The 17,997-nt window shown below is 62.8% G+C and overlaps 1 protein-coding gene across 3 annotated transcripts; it reads right to left on the reverse strand.

Annotated features, from left to right (window-relative positions):
• Positions 1-66: 66 nt before the first annotated feature.
• On the reverse strand, positions 67-14,411 carry CCDC88B (coiled-coil domain containing 88B). 3 transcript variants are annotated; one of them, XM_004264297.4, is made up of 27 exons: positions 14,293-14,410; positions 13,870-14,003; positions 13,617-13,728; positions 13,453-13,522; positions 13,317-13,375; positions 13,130-13,213; positions 12,911-13,054; positions 12,548-12,696; positions 12,297-12,378; positions 11,988-12,146; positions 11,300-11,446; positions 11,025-11,133; positions 10,710-10,846; positions 9,498-10,628; positions 6,254-6,381; positions 6,059-6,176; positions 5,204-5,299; positions 4,981-5,121; positions 4,342-4,598; positions 3,853-3,996; positions 3,458-3,644; positions 3,167-3,312; positions 2,838-2,936; positions 2,477-2,643; positions 1,467-1,673; positions 1,237-1,305; positions 67-559 (listed from the first exon to the last, which is right to left on the reverse strand). In XM_004264297.4, exons 1-27 carry the CDS (start codon positions 14,350-14,352, stop codon positions 504-506), a joined length of 4,392 nt encoding a protein of 1,463 aa, XP_004264345.2. In that variant the 5' UTR covers positions 14,353-14,410; the 3' UTR covers positions 67-503. The 3 variants fall into 3 exon arrangements, with proteins under 3 accessions (XP_004264345.2, XP_033271518.2, XP_049569466.1); XM_033415627.2 differs by lacking the exon at positions 13,870-14,003 and having other exon boundaries at positions 14,293-14,384; XM_049713509.1 differs by lacking the exons at positions 67-559; positions 1,237-1,305; positions 2,477-2,643 and having other exon boundaries at positions 1,477-1,673; positions 14,293-14,411.
• Positions 14,412-17,997: the final 3,586 nt, after the last annotated feature.

The raw sequence follows: 17,997 nt of genomic DNA on the forward strand, positions 1-17,997 counted from the left end.
TCCAGGCCACATGTGTCCCTGGCACCTAGTGGCTCCTAGATGCGGCTGGTAGACACAGGGCACAGATTCAGGTGGTTGCATCCCAGCTTTATTCTCGTGTCCCTCACATCCCAGCTAAGGCTCAGAGATGGGCCCAGGCCACAGTCCCCGGGAAATGGTCCTTGGCTCACCGTCTGGACCGGGCAGGGGGCTCTCTTGCCCGCTCCTGCCTGCCTCCTTCAGCTGGGGGCTGTCCCGGAGACCACCTCCTCAGCAAGGGCCGCATGGCGGAGCCCCAGGCGGGAGCCGTTTGTGGGGGCCGGCCATCGGCCCTATCCATAAAGTCATCCCAGCTCCAGCTCGGGGCCCCAGTGCAGGCTGTGGAGGATCTGGGGGCCCAGGCCTCCCTGTCCAAGGATTCGCCACAAGTGCCCTGCCTCCCCAGATTCTTGGGCTGCCTGGCGCCCCCGGTGAGATTCCAGAGTCGAGAAGACTCCACTCCCAAGCTCCCCATCCACGCAGTGTCACTGGCTGAGGGAAGGGGCGAGAGCCCGTTTCTCCGATTCCTGCACCTCGACGTCTGGAGGGAAAAGCTCAGCTCAGGCTCGCTCCCTCCGGGGACTCCCGGCTGCCCTGCCAGGCCTCAGACACGCCAGGCCTTCGCTTCGGCTGTTCCCTCTGCCGCCCGGTGCTCCTGATCTCACTCGCCCTGCTCTCCTGTCTTCCCAGAACACCATCACCTCCTAATATCCTAGGGCTGAGCTGCCCGGTATAGGACTGGGCACGTGAGATGTGGCCGGTCTGAACTGCAATGTGCTTGGGTATAAAATACCACTGGACTTCAGACTTAGTGTGAAAAAAATAATATAAAATACCTCATTAATGACTTTTATACTGACTACACATTAAAATGATAATAGTTTAGGCATACTGAGTTAAGCAAAATATGTTATTAAAATTGATTTTACATGCCTCTTTCTACTTCTCCTGATGAGGCTACTGAGAAACTTTAAATTACACGTGGAGCTCACATCAGGTTCCTACTGGATGAGCCGTTGTAGAGAATTATTATTTTTATGCACATTATTCGCTGTCTCCCACCTCCCCACACCAGAACGTTCCCTGCTGTATCCCCAGCTAGCACATCACCTGGCACGTCGTAAAGGTTCATTGTCAAATGAGTGAATGGGTGACTGAGGCCTGCCAGGGGCCCCAGGCAGGGCAATTACCTGCCCTCCTTCCCAGGCCCCCACTCACCCTCTCTGTTGGCATCTGCTTCGCGCTCCGCCAGGGTCTCGACAGAGCCATCCCATCCCACGCTAGGTCCTGGGGGGGCACAAGGCAGCCACTGGGCCATGAGGACCAACACAGAGGCAACAGGGCTTGTGGGGAGACACAGGAGACAGGAAGGAAGCCCCCTCCCCCATGGAGCTGGTGGGTCCACAGGGAACTGGGGGGCTAGTGGGAGGAGGGACCCTTTCCCTCACCTTTGCCATGGGAGCTGGGTGCCCCCAGCGGGCCTGGGCGCCGCTGTCGGAATCTCTGCCGCGGGGTGTCCCCGGGGCTGAATGACTCAGAGCTTCGCCCCACGGGAAATCTTGAGCTGAGTTTCCGCTGCTGCCCACCTGCCAGGGTCTCATCCCGCAAGCACAGGGAGCTCTGGGCCCGGCGCACGGGTGCCGGTGAGGGGGACCCTGCAAGAGGCACAGGCAGGGAGGGTATCGGAGCAGTGCCAGGAGGGGCTGGGCAGAGTGGAGGGGCCAGCAGGGAGAAGCTGCACAGGGGCCACAGGGGACAGGCAGCTGCAGAGGTGAGGGCGGAAGGGGCCCAGGGTTGGGTGAGTGAAGGTGGTGACAGGAGGCTGGACCCTGTGCTGGTTCTGACACTAACTCACTGTGTGACCTTGGGCAAGATGCTTCCCCTCCCTGGGCCTCAGTTTTCTCATCTGCTGACAGGGATAAATGACTTCTCACTAAAGTCCCCTGCTGCTCCGAGGTCCTAGGTACCGCTGTGGTTGGGTCGGATGGCGTGGGTGGGTAGGATGGCGTGGGTGGGTAGGATGCCGTGGGTGGGTAGGATGGCGTGGGTGGGTAGGATGCCGTGATTGGGTCGGATGGCGTGGGTGGGTCGGGTGGCGTGGGTGGGTAGGATGGCGTGGGTGGGTAGGATGGCGTGGTTGGATAGGATGGCGTGGGTGGGTCGGATGGCGTGGGTGGGTAGGATGGCGTGGGTGGGTAGGATGGTGTGGGTGGGTAGGATGGCGTGGGTGGCAGCGCAGGCAGAAGGGAGGTTCCAGCCAAGAGGGACACAGCAGGGATGCAGGGCAAAGAGCTACTGGAACCATCTGGGGGAGTGGGGAGAGGTTGCAGCAGGGAAGGCCAGCGGGGAGCATGTGTGCAAGCCACACAGGAAGACCAGAGGCATTGGCAAGCCCTGGGGGCAGGGGGTAGGGGACATGGGGTAGGGACCATCTTGGTCACCTGACCCCCAGACCCACCTGTGCAATCTGCCTCCCTGCCCTCGGAGAGCTCCGTCTCCGGGGGGCCCCCTAGGCTCTCGGTGCTGCCAGCCCCATCGGCCCCCAGGCGCGGCCCCCCGTGGGGGCCCCCCTCCCGCCGGGGCCTCATCAGCCTCTTCACCTTGTCTGCCAGCCAGCTGCCCTTCCTGGAGGCAAGAGGGCACAAGAGGGGCTAAAGCCAGGGAGGAAGGAGGGACAAGAAGCCATGTCTGGGATGGCAAAGGCCAGGCAAACCGTCACTGGGGCCCAGACCTGGGCTGGGCCAGGGCTCGAAGGGCAGGGCAGGGCAGGGGCTAGGTAGGGACGATCCCAGGCCCACCAGGATGGAGGGGCCTCTCACTTGGTCCGGGGCAGGGGCCCAGGTTCCAGCACGCGGTACTGGTCCATGATCTTCTCCACCAGCTTCTGCTTCTCCCGGCGCAGGGCATTGAGCTGGTCCCTGGGAGGATGGGGAGGGAGGATGTGGGCTTGAGGCCTGGGCAGGAACACGGGGTACACCCTGGTACAACCCTGCCCGTTAACACAGCCTGACATACCCCAGGATGGGCTGATAAATGCCTGCTGCCCCGAGCCCCTGGGGGTCAGCCTCCCCCTTTTCCCAGGCCCTCCCAGGGCGTCTCCCCATAAACAACCCAAGGGGCAGCCACGCCGGCCCCCACGGCCCCTCACAGGTACTCGCGCTGCTCGCGGTGCAGGTGGTCCCGGCTCTCCAGGCTGCGCTCCAGGAGCTCCCGGTTCTCCCGGCTCAGAGCCTGCACCTCGGCCAGCAGCTGCCGGTTCTCCTCTTCCTGGGCGCTCCGGAGCTCCGTCAACAGCTGTCAGGGGCAGGCGGCAGGACAAGCGGGGGTGCTTAACAGGGCTCAGGGCCGTCGCCTTCCACTCTCTCCACGCTCTTGCCAGCCCCCAACGCCCCCTCCAAGCCAACCTTCCTCCCCAGCCACCACCCACCCCTCACCACACCTCACACTGTGTGGCCAGCCGGCAGGCGCTCAGGTCCAACTGCTGGTTGGACTCTCGCAGTCGCAGGCTCTGCGCCTCCAGCTGTGCCCGCTCCAGCTCCAGCCTCGCCAGCCGGCCCCGCAGCTCCCCACGTTCCCCCTGCAGCTCACCTCGCTCCTGGGACACCTCCGCCAGCAGCATCTGAGCTCTGCAGAGGCAAGGAGAGCTGCTCTCCAAGGGGACTTGCCCCACCCCCACCCCCGCAGGCCCCTCATGAGGGCCAGAGGAGCCTTGATGGGGAGAGGAGGCAAAGCAGGACCCCACGGGGAAAGCGACCAACTCACCACCATCCCACTTCACAGATGGGAACACTGAGAACTTGCCCGAGGGGCGAGGGGCTGTGCCAGGGCTGGTACCTGTCATGCTCACTCTGCAGCCTCCGGAGCTCCTCCTCCAGGCCCCGCTGCCGATGCCCGTCCTGCACCAGGCGTTCGCGCTCTGCCAGCAGGGCCACCTCCTGCGCCTCCACGTGGGCCCTCTGGGCCTGCAGCTGCTCGTGCCTGCAATGAACAAGGAGCTAAGAGGGCCGCAGGGACCGACGCCAGGGCGTGTAGGTAGCTGGACCGTCTGGACCTGTAAGTCCATCGTCTCCTGAGCATAAGCGCCGGGGCGAAGCCACAGGGCAGAACGCTGTGCCGGACGCCCACCACTCCCGACCGCCGATGAGCCCCGGGGTGAGCCCACCCCGGAAGTGCAGAGAGCCCAGCCGCACAAGAGGGCACAGCAATGGAGGTGGGTCCACTGGTGGCACTGCTGCCTTGGTGGCATCAGACCCACCCAGGGAATCTGCTCTGGGCAGGTAGGGGGTGCCCAGGAGAGGAGCTGGGAGTTTGGAGGAGGCTCACCGGCCCTGCAGCTCCCGGTGGGCCAGCTCCAGTGCCCGCATGTTGGCCTTGAGGTCGCGGTGCCGGGCCAGCAGCCCCTCTAGCTCAGCCTCCTGCCGCCGCTGCAGCTGTGCCAGGGCCTCGTGATCCCGAAGCAGGGCCTGCTGCTGCCCGCGGGTCTCCTCCTGGGAGCGCCGCGCCGCCTGCACCTCTTCCTCCAGCACCCCCAGCTTCCTGTGCAGCTCCTGGCCCTGCAGCTCCAGTACAGACTTCTCAGCCTAGGCCAGAGGAGGGAGCAGGGCCTGCTGGGTGACGTCCCAGGCCAGAAAGGGGGTAAGGGACGGGGGCAAAAGGCAGAGGGCGGGGCAGAGGAAAGGAGAGAGCGGTCTAGGGATCCGAAGGCAGAGGCAGCTGTGGAGGGGAGGGCAAGTGGCACAAGGCAGGGATGGCACAGATGGGGCTGGGGTCGGGGCAGGGCAAGCAGGAGGGACTAATGGCCGGCTGTGGAGGAGAGGGCTGGAGACGGGGTGAAATGGGTACTGACGCGGGGGCTAGAGGCAGGCAGAGGGGGTACGGACAGGGGAAGTGGCAGGGTCAGGGGGAAGCGGCAGGAAGTGGGCAGCAATGGGGCAGGGGACAGGTACGCAGGCCGTCACCCACCTGCAGGCAGCTGCTCTGCTCCTGTGCCCGCTGACTCTGCAGCAGCAGCTCCTGGGCGCGCCCCCGCAGGCTCCCCAGCTGCCCCTCCAGGTGCTGCAGCTGCCCCTGCAGAGCCGCCTTCTCGGCGGCCAGCGTTGCGTTCTGCCCGGCAGGGAGGGGGTTAGCCGGTGCCAGGCCTCTGGGGCACACCCCCCAGCCCCGTGCCCACCACGGCGACACTCACGCTGCGCTCCACCTCAATGAGCCGCGCGCTCTGGGCCTCCGTGACCCTCTGCTCAGCCTGCTTCTCAGGCCCCTGTCCCACAGCACCCTGGCGCAGCTGCAAGGAGAGAGGGAGTGGCAGTGGCCTGGGCACAGCGCAGCGGACCCTTACCCCCTTTGGCAGTCCTCCCCCGTCACACTTCCCCCCACCGCCCAGCATCCCACAGCCCTGCCCTCCTTGCTCCGTCACTCTCCACCCTGCCCTTTGCACCTTCTCTCGGTTCTGCAGCAGAGCCCAGCCTCTGCCTGAGCTGTTGCTTCTGCACATCGTACTCCTCCTCTGGGCCCCAGTTTCAACACTGCTTTCTCCAGAAAACCTCCGCCGATCAATCCCACACCAGCCAGCTAAGCAGTCTGCTGGGGGCCCACTGGCTATGGTCGCCTGTGTTCTTGCCTCTGTCCCAGGTGGACAGTGGGCTCCCTAGGGCGGTGGCAACCAGGTATGGGGCCGTACCAGAGCGGCGCTGAGCCCGCACGCAACAGGGCTATCAGAAACCATTCCCAACTTAGGACGATAGTCGCTGAGCTCAGGAAGTGGTGGCGCCCACGCATGAGGGACACAGCAGGTGCCTCAGAGTAAAGCCGCCAGGCTCTGCCCATTTGAGGAATGGGGGAGATGAGGTCCGGGCAGAGCCGCCTGGCTCCCAGCACAGTGCTCCCTCCTACAGGCCCCCAATTGGGGCACAAGGCGAGCAACTGGCCAAGAGCGAGGGCCAAGACCGAGGGGGCGATACGAGTGCACGCGGCCCTGGCTGTCTGTGTGCAGGATGGAGGGAGGAGTGGGCCGAGGCCCCGGCAAGCAGGGCAGTGGCCTCACCTGGAACAGCTCCTCCTCCAGCTGCAGGGCCCTCGTTTTGAGTGCCAGCAGCGCCTCCTCCTTGCTGGTGGCCGCCACCTGCAGCTCAGCTTCCAGCCGCTGCTCCAGGCCCCGGTACCTGCCGGGAGAAGTGTTGGCTCCCAGCCCTCCCCAAGTCCTTGCCTGCCCCTCTCTGCCCCTCGGACAACACCCCACCTTTGGTGCTGGACCTCCTGCTCCCGCAGAAATTCCTGGTGCTCCAGAGTCGCCCGTTCCAGCTCCCTCTGCAGATGCTCCAGCCGGGCCCCCAGCTCCTGGCCCCGCGCCGTGGCCTTCTCTAGCTCCTGAGGGCAGGCAGAGAAGCCTCAGGGCCAGAAGGGCAGGCCACCACCCTCACCCAGGCCTGAGAGTCAAGAGACCCAGCTTTCTGTCCTTGCTTTGTCACCCTGGGCAAATATCTTTAACCCTTTGGGGCTCTACTCCCCCATCTGTAAAATGGGAACAAGGCCTGCTCGCCTTGGAGAGTGGGTATGAAAGAGCTGGGGATTATAAGCCTGAGGGAGGCCCCTGGGCCAGGAGTCAGAGGCACTCGCTGGGCAAACGTCTTCACCTCTCTGAGCCCATGGTTCCTCGCGGGCCCAGCGACAGCTGGATTCACCCTACGTTCTGAGGCCACACGGGCCATGTGAGGGCAAGAGGGGCTCGGAGGAGGCGGGTCTGGACAGGACCCTCAGCCACAGGAGGGTGGCCACAGAGGGCAGGAACTTGGTGAGGGCCAGGCCTAACCGCAGTGGGAGCTGGGACGGGGAGGGCCAGGACGCCGCTGACCACGCAGCCTGTGGCGGTTGGGCCGTACCACTGCGGAAGTGGATAGGAGACACACTCTGGCCTGTGGGCCCCGCGAGGTAGGGCAAACCATTCTGAGGTACGGGGGGTGGGGGCCCTGGCAGGATGAAACCCTGGGGAAGGCCCGACCATGACAGCCGCCCGCCAAACCCTGCCCTCGGAAATGGGGTCTACCAACCCTTACTCTGATCTTCCTGGCTTAACAACCCCACCCGGACCACCGCTCAGGGTCACTGCACTTCTAGACACCCTTGGCCACGGCCTCTCATTGAAAAACTAAGAGTCCCATGAGTCCCTGCTGCCTGCAGCCAGCAGCCACAAGAGCCCCAGGGCGGAGAATAGGAAGAACAGTGGTGCCCAGGAAGGCCTGCATCTCGGGCCAGACCCCTGCCCTGCCCCCTGCAGGCTCCGGCCACAGCCGTCAATGCCCCATCCACTGTGCCTCCTGCCCTCCCCCTAGCCAGGAGGCCCACCTGGACAACACCCTTGGCCCCTGGTTCCCTGACCTCCCTCCCCTGGCCAGCCACCCAGGCCTGTACCACACCCAGTTATCACCAGGAACTGCTCCACCAGGAAATCTCACAAAATTCCCCTTTGTCCTCAGCCTCTTCCACCCTCTTGGTCCTCAGAGCCGGCTCCTCCAGCCGGCCAGCCCTACCCCTACCTTCACTGCCCACCTGCTGGCACTCCCTCTCCATGGATTAAGCCCATACTGAGTGCCAGGCACTGCCCCAAGCTCTCTACATTCATTACCTTACAGGATCCCGTGACACAGGTATTGTTTTTATTCTGGTTTCAGGTAAAGAAACTGAGACTCCAAGAGGTTAAGTAACTGGCCCCAAGCCACACAGCTGAGTAGGGGATCTGAGATATAATCCAGGTCCGTCTGACAGCATCTCTCAATCACCTCCTACAAAGTGGACCCCAGAGACAACCTCTTGGCCTTACCCTCTCACCCACACCTCCAATCCTCACACTCCCCAGGCCAAGCCAACAGCCTGTTCCTCACTCCTCTCCATCAGGAGGCATCTCGGAGCAAATAACTTATCCTCTCCGGATCTCAGTGCCCTCCTCTGTGCAACAGGGATGAAACTGGAAACTGCTCAGAACATCTGAGTCCTCGTCTGCAGCACACCTTCCCCTCAGCACTGTGCCCCACTGGCCTGAGCACCCATCCCATTGCCTTGTGGTCTCCTCTGCTTCCCCTGAGGGGCCTTCAGACCCGCAGACCTGACCACTCTGCTCACTTAAAACCCTCCAGTGACTCCTCGTTGCCCTCATGAAAACAGCTGCAACTCCTCCCTTTACTCATAAGGAAGACGAAGTCCTGCCCTACAGGAAACCTGCTTAATGAAGTCTTAGTCTCACCTCCCTCCACTCCCCGCCTCACACTCCACCCCTACAAACTCGGGCCTGTACCTCCTCCTGGCTCACTGCCGTTCTCTCTCCTCCTCCAGGAAGCCTTCCCTGACGTGCCCCAGCCTGAGTCCAGTGTGCTTCCTGGACCCCCACGGCTCCCCGCACGGTCCTGTCTCCACCCCAGACTGTGAGTGAGCGTCTCCCGAAGGACACATGCACTGGCTGCCTGGTACAGGGCCTGGTGCCAAGGAGATGCCCGCCAACATGCTTGACTGAATGAATAGAGGGGTTTCCAGGTCTTCTCTCTCCTCCACCCCCCATCCCAGCTCCAGCCAGCCTCACCCGCCACCTTTTTTTATTTTTGGCTGCACCACGCGGCTTGCAGAATCTTAGTTCCCCGACCAGGGATTGAACCTGTGCCCCTGCAGTGGAAGCGTGGAGTCCTAACCACTGGACTGCCAGGGAATTCCCTCACCTGCCACCTTGACCACTGGCACTGCCTCCTATGGCCCCAGGTTCCCCTGTACACCAAGGTGACCCTCCCCAAACGCATCCTCACACAGGTCTGCCCGCACCCTTGGGTGAATTTCCCTGCCTGGGGACGGAGTACCAACACCTACAACTTTGGTCCAAGTTGGTACTTCTCCACCTTCCCCCACATCTCCTGGGCCCCTGAGCATCTCTAATGCCTTCAAGGCTTTGCACATGCTGTTCCCTCTGGATGAAACATCCTTCCCCGCTTAGCAAAATCTCGATCTTTCCTTAGAACCCTCCCCGAAGCCTCCTTGCCCCGACCCTGGCATCAGCTCCCCTTCCCGTGGGGCTCCCGAAGCACTTTGCCTGTAACAACCAACGTATCTTGAGCCTTTGCCCAGCATGACTAGGCTCTTCACGCCATTATCTCCCTTGGTCTTCCAAAGACCCGCTGAGGCAGCTACGAAGAGCACCCCCATTTCACAGAGGGAGGCACCGGGGCAGAGCTGAGCAAAGCGCCACAGTCAGAGAGCCAGGATTTGCACCCAGGCCATCTAGCTCCATGCCCGCCTGCTACAGCCACCCCATCAAAGGCAGGGGACATCTGCCCCTCTCCCAAGCCAGGCATGCCTTTGGGAGCCAGGAGGGGACTTCGCCTTTCTATTTCCGGCCCCAGCTCAGTGCTGGGCACTCAGCGGCTGCTGATGGAGTTAATAACCCAAAACCCCAGCAACTGGCCTGGAACCCTGCTTCCTGACCCTGGCTACGAGCCCCGACATACCTCCTGGAGGGCCTGCCTCTCCCGGCGCTCCCTCTCGGCCTCCTCCAGGTGCCGGCGGCTCTCGCTCTGCAGCACCTGCAACTGCTCCTCGGCCGCCTCGGCCCGGGCCCGCAGCCTGGGCGCCTCTCGCTCCCACTGCCTCCGCTCGCGGCCCGTCGCTGCCAGCACCTCCACCAGCGCCCCCCGTTCCCGCGACGCAGCCTCCAGCTCCCGGCCGGCGGCCTCCACCGCCTCCCGCAGCCGGGCCAGCTCCCGGGCCTGGGCCTCCACCTCCCGGTGGGCCTCGGCCTCTGCCCTCTGTGCCTGAGCCAGCTCCTCGGAGAGGCGGGCGGCCTCCGTGCCTCGGGCCTCCAGCCTCCAGGCCTGGGCCTCCAGCTCAGCTCGAAGAGCCTCAGCCTCTCTCCTCAGCCGTGCCACCTCCTCCTTGAGGGCCTCCTGCTCTGGGACACCACCGGCCAGGATCTCCCCTGGGATCCTCCCCTCCCAGGTCTGGGCCTCAGGAGCCCCCTCCAGCTTCTGCTGTGGTTTTTGTTGGGCTGGGTCCCCGACCATCCTCTCCAACTTCTGTTCATGCTCTCTGGCCTCTGCTCGCCCCTTGGGTAGGTCCAGCCTCTGGTCTAGGGTCTCCTCCAACTGCCCACAGAGGCTGGGCTCCGAGAGTCCAGATTTGCTCTCAGGGTCCTCCTGTCTCAGCCCCAAGGCCTCAGGCACCGACTCTCCAGTCTCTCCTCCCAGCGACAGCTGGGCCTGAATTTTGATATCTGGACCCTGAGGTGGGGCCACAGTGGCAGGGTTCTGGAGAGGGGCTCCAAGGCCAGCCTTCTGCAGGGACTCCTGTCCCCCTACAGCGGGGCCTGACTTCTGGGCCATCGTGCCTACAGGCGCCGTGACAGCCGCCTGGAGGGGCCTCTCCACCACCTTTGGGTCCAAATCAGATGCCTGAGGACACTCAGCTAACCCCTCGAGGGCTGAATCTGATGCCAGGGGAGCCAGGTCCAAAGCCTGGGGGCCTTCATCCCCTGCCTGACCAGCCAAGCCCTGGGGGCCATGGTCTGAGGCCAGCCGAGTCTGGGGAGCTGAGTCTGGCTCTGGAATCACGGAGTCCTCGCTCGGCTCCTCCAGCAGGGGGTGCTGAGGGCACATGAGAGGGATGGTCAAACCCAGAGGAGGATGCCAGGAAGGACGTGCTGATGCTTGGGGGAGGGGACTCACCTGGCCACCCGGCTGCCCCTGCAGCGCCCGGAGCAGGCCTCGAAGCTCCCGATTCTCCCGCTCCAGGGTCCGCAGCCGCCCAGCCTCTGCCTCCCTCACTTCTTCATGCAGAGAGGGAGCCGCTCCTGGCAGGGGCGCTGGGGTGTGGGAGATGAGGTCAGGATCCCTCTGCTCCCTTACGGCTCCTCACCCACACCCACCACCCCCCCCGACACCCCCAGGAGAAGGGGATGAAATCAGAAGCTGTCCCCACTAAGGTGCAGGAAAACACAGGCAGCCTCCCACCCACAGCCCCTCCACTGGGGTCCCACTCACCCTCCCCAGGAGAGCCTGGGGCTGGCTCCAGGCTCCGCTGAAGCTCCAACTCCAGCTCCACGTTCTCCTCTGCCAGCTGGTCCACCTGATGCCGCAGAGAGCTCAGCTCCTGGAGGGGAGAGCAGGCTCAGACAAGCCCTCCCCGCCAGGGCCAGGCCAAGCGTGTGGGCTGGAGGGGAAACAAGGAGTAGGAGTCACAGGCATCACCAAGGAACCCTGGGGACCACTGGGGTCACAGCTCACTGCGTGACCAGGGCTCCCCCTGGGAATCTCACCGCATGGGCCTCGCCCAGCCGGGTCCGCAGCAGCAGGTTCTCCCGCTGGGTCTCATGCAGCCGAGCACAGCGCTCCTGAGAGGCGTCCAGCTGCTCCTCCAGCAGCGCCTTCGAAGCTTCCAGAGCCGCAGAGAGCGCCCGCTCCTCCTGGTGGGGGAGCAGAGAGAGATGGTGGTGCGGTGCCCCCAGCACTCCGGGGCCACAGACCCTGGCTCCCCTTCCCCATCTGACTCTGCACCCCTGTTGCTCTCCAGGCCCCGCCTCTCCCCTCCATCTGCCCCTCCCCCTCCAAGGTTTCTTCAGGTACCACTTCCCTAGCACCTGGCCCCACCCTTCTCCTATGTAAGCTCTGCCCCTTCTCCCCAGGAACTGCCTTCCAAGGTCCTTCTAAGCCCCACGTAGCCCCGTTGCTGGGTGCTCTCTCCAGACACTGCCTCCCCTACAACTGGCCCCACCTTCCTCTCCAGCTACCCTTACCTACAGCCTCCACCTCTCCCCTCCATCTGCCCCATCCTCCAGAGGGCCTGTCCCCAGACACCACCTGACCGCGTTCTCCTAGCGGTGACTATTCCCTCCATCGGGCCTGACCTATCCCTTGGCCCAAATTCGCTCCTCTCGAGGCCCACCCTGTCCCCAGCAGGCCGCGCCCCCCATGCCCCGCCCCCTGCAGCCCCGTCGCCCCCCTCACCTCCAGCTGGCCCTTGCAGGCCTCTGCTGCCTGCAGCCGCTCCCGGCAGCGTCGCAGTTCCTCCTGCAGGCGGGGCAGGCGTCCGGCCCGCTCCCGCAGCGCCTCCGCCTCCTCGCGGTACAGCTCGGCCCGCTTGGCCTGTCCCGACAGCGCCTGGGCCTGGGCCAGACGGTGCGGAGCTAGGAAGGGCCACCCGCTGGCCAGAGGGTTGAGGACGGGAAGGAGCCGGGTTGGGGGAGGCAGTAGGCTGGGGAAGGTGCGGGGGGCGGGTTAGGGAATGCGGCCATGTTTGGGGGCACCTGAGCGCACCTCCTGGCGGAGCCTTCGAATTTCGGCCTCCAAGCCCTGCACCTCCACCTGGGAATCTAGCAGCAGCTCGGCTTTCTCCTCCCTGGAGGGAAGGGATGCAGGAGGGGTCTGGGGACCTGCACCCTCCAGCCCTTGCTAGGCCTGAACCCCATCCAGACCACACCCAGACCTAAGCTGCGCTCCCTGCCCGCCACCCCCCACCTCCACCACCCCCTACCCCCGCCAGGTCCTTCCCAGCCAGCGGCGCTCACAGCTCCTGCCGGACGTGCCGCAGTTGGGCCTTGGTGTTGGCCAGCTGCAGGGCCAGGTGGTGTGAGGCGCCCTCCGGGGGAGTCCTGGCAGGAGCCTCAGGCAGCGAGGGGGCCGCCAGCTGCCGCTCCAGCAGCAACTCAGCCAGCCGCTGGGGGACGTCAAAGGTCAGGAGTCAGGAGTGACCCGCCCCAAGAGCCCCACATCTGCCCCCAAGCACCACAAGACGCATGTGACTGTTGCAGCACTCCACCCCCACCAACACCTCCGGCACGCGGCTGGGTGCCCGGCTGGGTCCCCGTGGCCCTCCTCCTCCTCCTCCTCCTCCTCCTCCTCCTCCTCCTCCTCCTCCGGCCGCCTCGTACCTGGGCCCCCATGTCCCGCTCCCGAACCAGCCTCAACAGTGTCCCCACCAGGCTCCGGGACAGCATCTCCAGCTCCGGAGGCGCCAGCTCCCCAGGCTCGGGCCCAGCCAGCGCCAGCACCAAGCCGGCCCCGGGCTGGGTCACCTGGAGGCACAGGGAGAGCAGGTCAGCCAAGGAAGTAGGGGGCAGGGTGTCCCAGACGGCCGACCAAACTTGTACCTCCTGGATGGCAGCAGCCAGCTCACTCTGGACCTCCAGGCTGAGGCCCTGGATGTGCCGGATGAACAGCTCCCGGTGCTCACACTGCAGGGGGAGCAGGGCGACGAGGAGGGGACGGTGAGGCTCACACCGGCGTCTCCCACCTCTGCGGCCAAAGCCAGACCCTGCCCTTCCCTGCCCCACTTACCTGCACTGATGCCCCCAGCAGTAGCCTAAGGATGCCTTCCAGCTCCTCCACCGCCTCCTCTGCAGGGCACAAGCCACAAGGGGTTAACGGGCAGGGATAGGGGGAGGAAGCAGGAAGGGGTGGTGGGAGAGAGCACCTGAGAAGGGGTCAAACCCCAGCGCCTGGAGGTCTGGGGGTGGAGACAGGATCAGCAGCTGCAGCTCCTCCTGCGGCAGACGGCAGACGGGGTGGGAGATGTGAGAAGGGCCTTTCCGCAGGCAGGGGGCTCCCAGGCTCAGCCTCCCCCTCCTGACCCCTCACCTGGTAGAAGTCCCTCAGCCGGCCCCACAGGTGGTTCAGGTTCCACAGCCGCCAGGCTGCGGGCCCATCGTGGCCCCTGATCATTTGAGGGCCGCCTCGGGAACTGGGGGCACTGTGGGCACAGGGGACGATAGGTGGGAGGGGTGACTGAGGACCCACCTCCCCTAAACCAGGCTCTTCCCACCAGGCTGCCCAGCCCCCCTCCCCTCAAGCCCCCCCGCAGCTGCCCCGAGGCCCCCTCTGATGCCCTTACATGACGCCCAGCACCCGGAGGAGCAGGGCCCCGTCGCTGAGGCGTAAGAACCTCGTCTCCGGACAAAGAGGCCCCTCTCCTTCCTCCTCCTCTTCCCCCTCCGGCTCCCCCACCAGCCCGGCCAGGCCCAGCGCCTGTGGGGACACAAAGGAGTCAGCTGGCCTGGGTGGGAGGCCGCACCGGCAGAGCCCCTCTGACCTGCCTCCTGGGCCCGCGCAGCCCCCTCCTCACCAGTCCCCTGAACGCCAGTGGCCACGGACCTGGACCCCTTTTCCTGCTGCACAGCTGCCTGGACTTCCCCATCCCCACCTGAGCCCGCTCCTCCCCTCAGGCCCCAGCTCTACCCGCTCTCCCCCCACCCCACACCAGCCCCTCCCTGCTGCTCATTTCCCCTCCCCAGACTCCCTCGCACTGCCCCCTCACCCAGGTGGCCAGGCTCCCACTCAGGAAGTCTCTGATCCTGGGCCCCTTGCCCCCATCCATGACGGGGTCAGGGTGTTGGTCCCGCTCTGGTGGCTACACCTGCCCTGAGAGGAAGAGGAAGTCCCGAGTGGGCCCAGGCCCAGCCACAGACACCCTGTGCAGCTTCCTCCTTCCGGGTGCTGGCAGCCCCGTGCACCCCCGGAGTCCTGCCTCAGCGCCCCCCCCTTCGCCTCCCTGCATCCTCCCAGCATCTTGGGCAGGGCCAGCTCGGAGGTTAGCAGGGGAAGGTGGAGTCAGGACCGCCCAGGAGCAAGGCCCACAGCTCTCCTGGCTCGATGGACAATGGCAGGTGAGTCCTCCCCCTCTCTGGGCCTCGGTTACCCAACTTGAAACCCAAGAGGGTGACCTCAGCCTTGTACCTTCCAGGGCCTCGGAAGGGGCCTTACACGGGGCATCTAGGTGCCCACACCTGCATCTTCTGATTTGCCTGGCTTCCCTTTCCCCTTGATGTTTCCCAAACGTACCCAAATCACCCTCCCAACCTACGAGGCTTGGGAGGTGCCGCCTCCTCTGAACCCCGACCAGAAGTGAGTACCCCCTCCTCGGACCCCCCCCACACTCTATATACACCGGACTGAGACAGAACGTCTAGCCCGTGGCTAGTGACCTCACAGGCCTCAATTTCCCGTCTGTGAAAGTAGTGAGTTAGGATCCAGCCTCTGAGGGACACAGTTCAATGCAGAGACCAGCAGCACGTGTCTCACAGATAAACCACGAGGCCAGGACACCCCAGTTCCCCCACTGCTCACTACTGGGCTCTGTGTGGGACATTGCTGGGTACTGAGATGTGGTAAAAAGCCACATAGTCCCTGCCCCCGTGGTATGCCCAGTACACTGGGGAGACAGCTACGCAGAAAACCACACACACACACACACACACACACACCCAAAATGTAACATTGCAGCTGTACTAGGTGCATTGACAGGGAAGGGATTTGACGTCAGTGGGATGATCAGGAAAGGCATGGGGGGTGGGGTGGGGGGATGACCATGAAGCTGAGATCAGGGATACCTGGGTAAACTAGGCAAAGTGGGGAGGAAGGAAGGGCATTTCAAGCAGCCGAAGCAGAACGTGCAAGCGTTCTGTGGCAGCTGGAAGCACGGCCCGTGTAACGTTCAGAAATTATTCATGTTTCATCGATTCCCAGACACTTTGTTTCTCACATTTAAATCGCTGAAGTCAGGTTACATGGTAGAGTTGCTGGCTAGCCAGCAACAGTCCTGACGTCATTGTCATTGCCTGCACGTGCCCATACTTCAGAAGCATCAAACCCTGCCGAAAGGGCGTCAGCAGCTTGGGAGAAAACCCCAGAGACAAGAGCGGAGCGCTCTTAACCCCAGGCCCCAAAGGGTGGGAGCTCCCGGGGGAGAGGAGCCAGACTTGTCAGCAACACTCCCAAAGCAGAAATCAGAGTCGGCTTGCTCTGCGGTCCTGCACAGTTGGCTTAGGACTCTGATGGCTGCTGGTGGTTTCCGGTTGTCTTGTGAATTTCGGGGGGGAGCACCGCTCTCCCGAACTCTTGATGCCTCACAGGAGTGGGTGGCAGGGAAATACTGACATCGCGCCTCTGTCGGATTCCAAATGTGAAGGAGTTTTCTGAACAGCGTAAACTATTTCTTTTGCTTATATTTTCCTTTTTATGTGTGCATCAGAATTATGTATGATGAGAATCTATGTCTAAGTCAAAAAGAGCTCCTTCGGGGGCTTCCCTGGTGGCGCAGTGGTTGAGAGTCCACCTGCCGATGCAGGGGACACGGGTTCGTGCCCCAGTCCGGGAAGATCCCACATGCCGCGGAGCTGCTGGGCCCGTGAGCCATGGCCGCTGAGCCTGCGCGTCTGGAGCCTGTGCTCTGCAACGGGAGAGGCCACAACAGTGAAAGGCCCGCGTACCGCAAAAAAAAAAAGAGCTCCTTCAGGAAGTATAAAATAGTCTAGTGATGAAAGAGCCTTGGGACATAGTTAACTGGCAGCATTCTTCTTTCAGTGGCATTTTCTTCAGCGGCGTCTTTTACAATCGTTGACATCTTAGATTTGCTGCAAGATGGGGCAATATTGCAAACACAGGCTTATCATGAGCCAGTCCTGGTTACCAATACTTTACACTTACTAACTTATTTGCACAGGACTAGTTTATGAAATAAGGACTATGGGTTATCTCCAATTTATAGAGAAGGAAACCGAGACTCAGAGAGGTTAAGAACTTGCCCAAAATCACACAGCTCTGAAGTGGTAGCCTGACCAGGCAACAGGAAGCTGCGCAGGGTTGTTAGCAGAAGAGCATATCCAGTTGTTTAAGCCTCCCTAGAAGCATCTGGAAATGCAGATAATCCTCTCAAAGGGTTGTTACAAGGATTCCACAAGCTGGTGCCCGGCTGAAGCATTCATGAAATGGTCCCTAGTGTGGTCCCAAATTTCAGACACCAGACACCAGTTTATTATCTTTAGCATTAATAATATCAAGGGTCCATCCAGATTGGACTCTGCGAATCTTACACCTATTTCCATCCGCCCCTACCTCGGGATTCCAGCCCAGGCAGTACTCCGGAGAACCCGCTCTGGGTTAGCGAAGAGTGGTGAGAGGGCCTCACCTCCTAGCAGCCAAGGGCCCCTGCCTTGCTCCGTGGCTTCCGAGTCACACCCTTCCTCCAGCCTCCTCGGAGGCCTGGGCCGTGTCGCCCCATTGCTCTTGCTGATTGCTCTCACATTCGTCACTCCAGACATGCCCGGCTGCACCTCAGTCTCTCAATCTGGTTCTATGAGTTGGTTCAGCTGAGTCAGGCAGAGGGAGGCTCGGGGGGCAGGCGGGGGGGAGGAGGCTGGGGAGGGGCTCCCTCATCAGCTGACCCCAAGATGTTGGGATTTCGAGGCTCAATTAACTATTGAGGGATGTTCCTCAGGGGCTGGCAGTGGTCCCTATCCCTAGGCTAGATTTTTTTCCTTTAAAAAATTGTTCAGGGGCTTCCCTGGTGGTGCAGTGGTTGAGAGTCTGCCTGCCGATGCAGGGGACACGGGTTCGTGCCCCGGTCTGGGAAGATCCCACATGCCGCGGAGCGGCTGGGCCCGTTGAGTCATGGCCGCTGAGCCTGTGTGTCCGGAGCCTGTGCTCCACAACGGGAGGGGCCGCAACAGTGAGAGGCCCGCGTACAGCAATAAAGAAAAAAATTGTTCAGGAACTTCCCTGGTGGCACAATGGTTAAGAAAACGCCTGCCAATGCAGAGGACACGGGTCCGAGCCCTGGTCTGCACATGCTGCAGAGCAGTTAAGCCTGTGCACCACAACTACTGAGCCCACCTGCTGCAACTACTGAAGCCCAAACACCTAGAGCCCGTGCTCTGCAACAAGAGAAGCCACCGCAAAGAGGAAGCCCACTCGCAGCAATGAAGACCCAACACAGCCAAAAATAAATAAATAAATTTATTTCAAAAAAATTGTTCAGATGCATGATCAAAAATGTCGAGAGAGAGTCCGCCTGCCGATGCAGCGGACAGGGGTTCGTGCCCCGGTCCGGGAAGATCCCACGTGCCGCGGAGCGGCTGGGCCCGTGAGCCATGGCCGCCGAGCCTGCGCGTCCGGAGCCTGTGCTCCGCGACGGGAGAGGCCGCGACAGTGAGAGGCCCGCGCACCGCAAAAAAAAAAAAAAAAG

Source organism: Orcinus orca, chromosome 8, assembly GCF_937001465.1.
Source record: "Orcinus orca chromosome 8, mOrcOrc1.1, whole genome shotgun sequence".
NCBI lineage: Eukaryota > Metazoa > Chordata > Mammalia > Artiodactyla > Delphinidae > Orcinus > Orcinus orca.

Coding starts and splice junctions, on each gene's coding strand:
- CCDC88B (XM_004264297.4), bottom strand. CDS start 14,352: ATGGATGGGGGCAAGGGGCCCAGGATCAGAGACTTCCTGAGTGGGAGC. Junction 10,629..10,709: donor AGGGGCAGCCGGGTGGCCAG/GTGAGTCCCCTC, acceptor ATGTGCCCTCAG/CACCCCCTGCTGGAGGAGCC. Junction 3,313..3,457: donor GGCTGGCCACACAGTGTGAG/GTGTGGTGAGGG, acceptor TGCCCCTGACAG/CTGTTGACGGAGCTCCGGAG.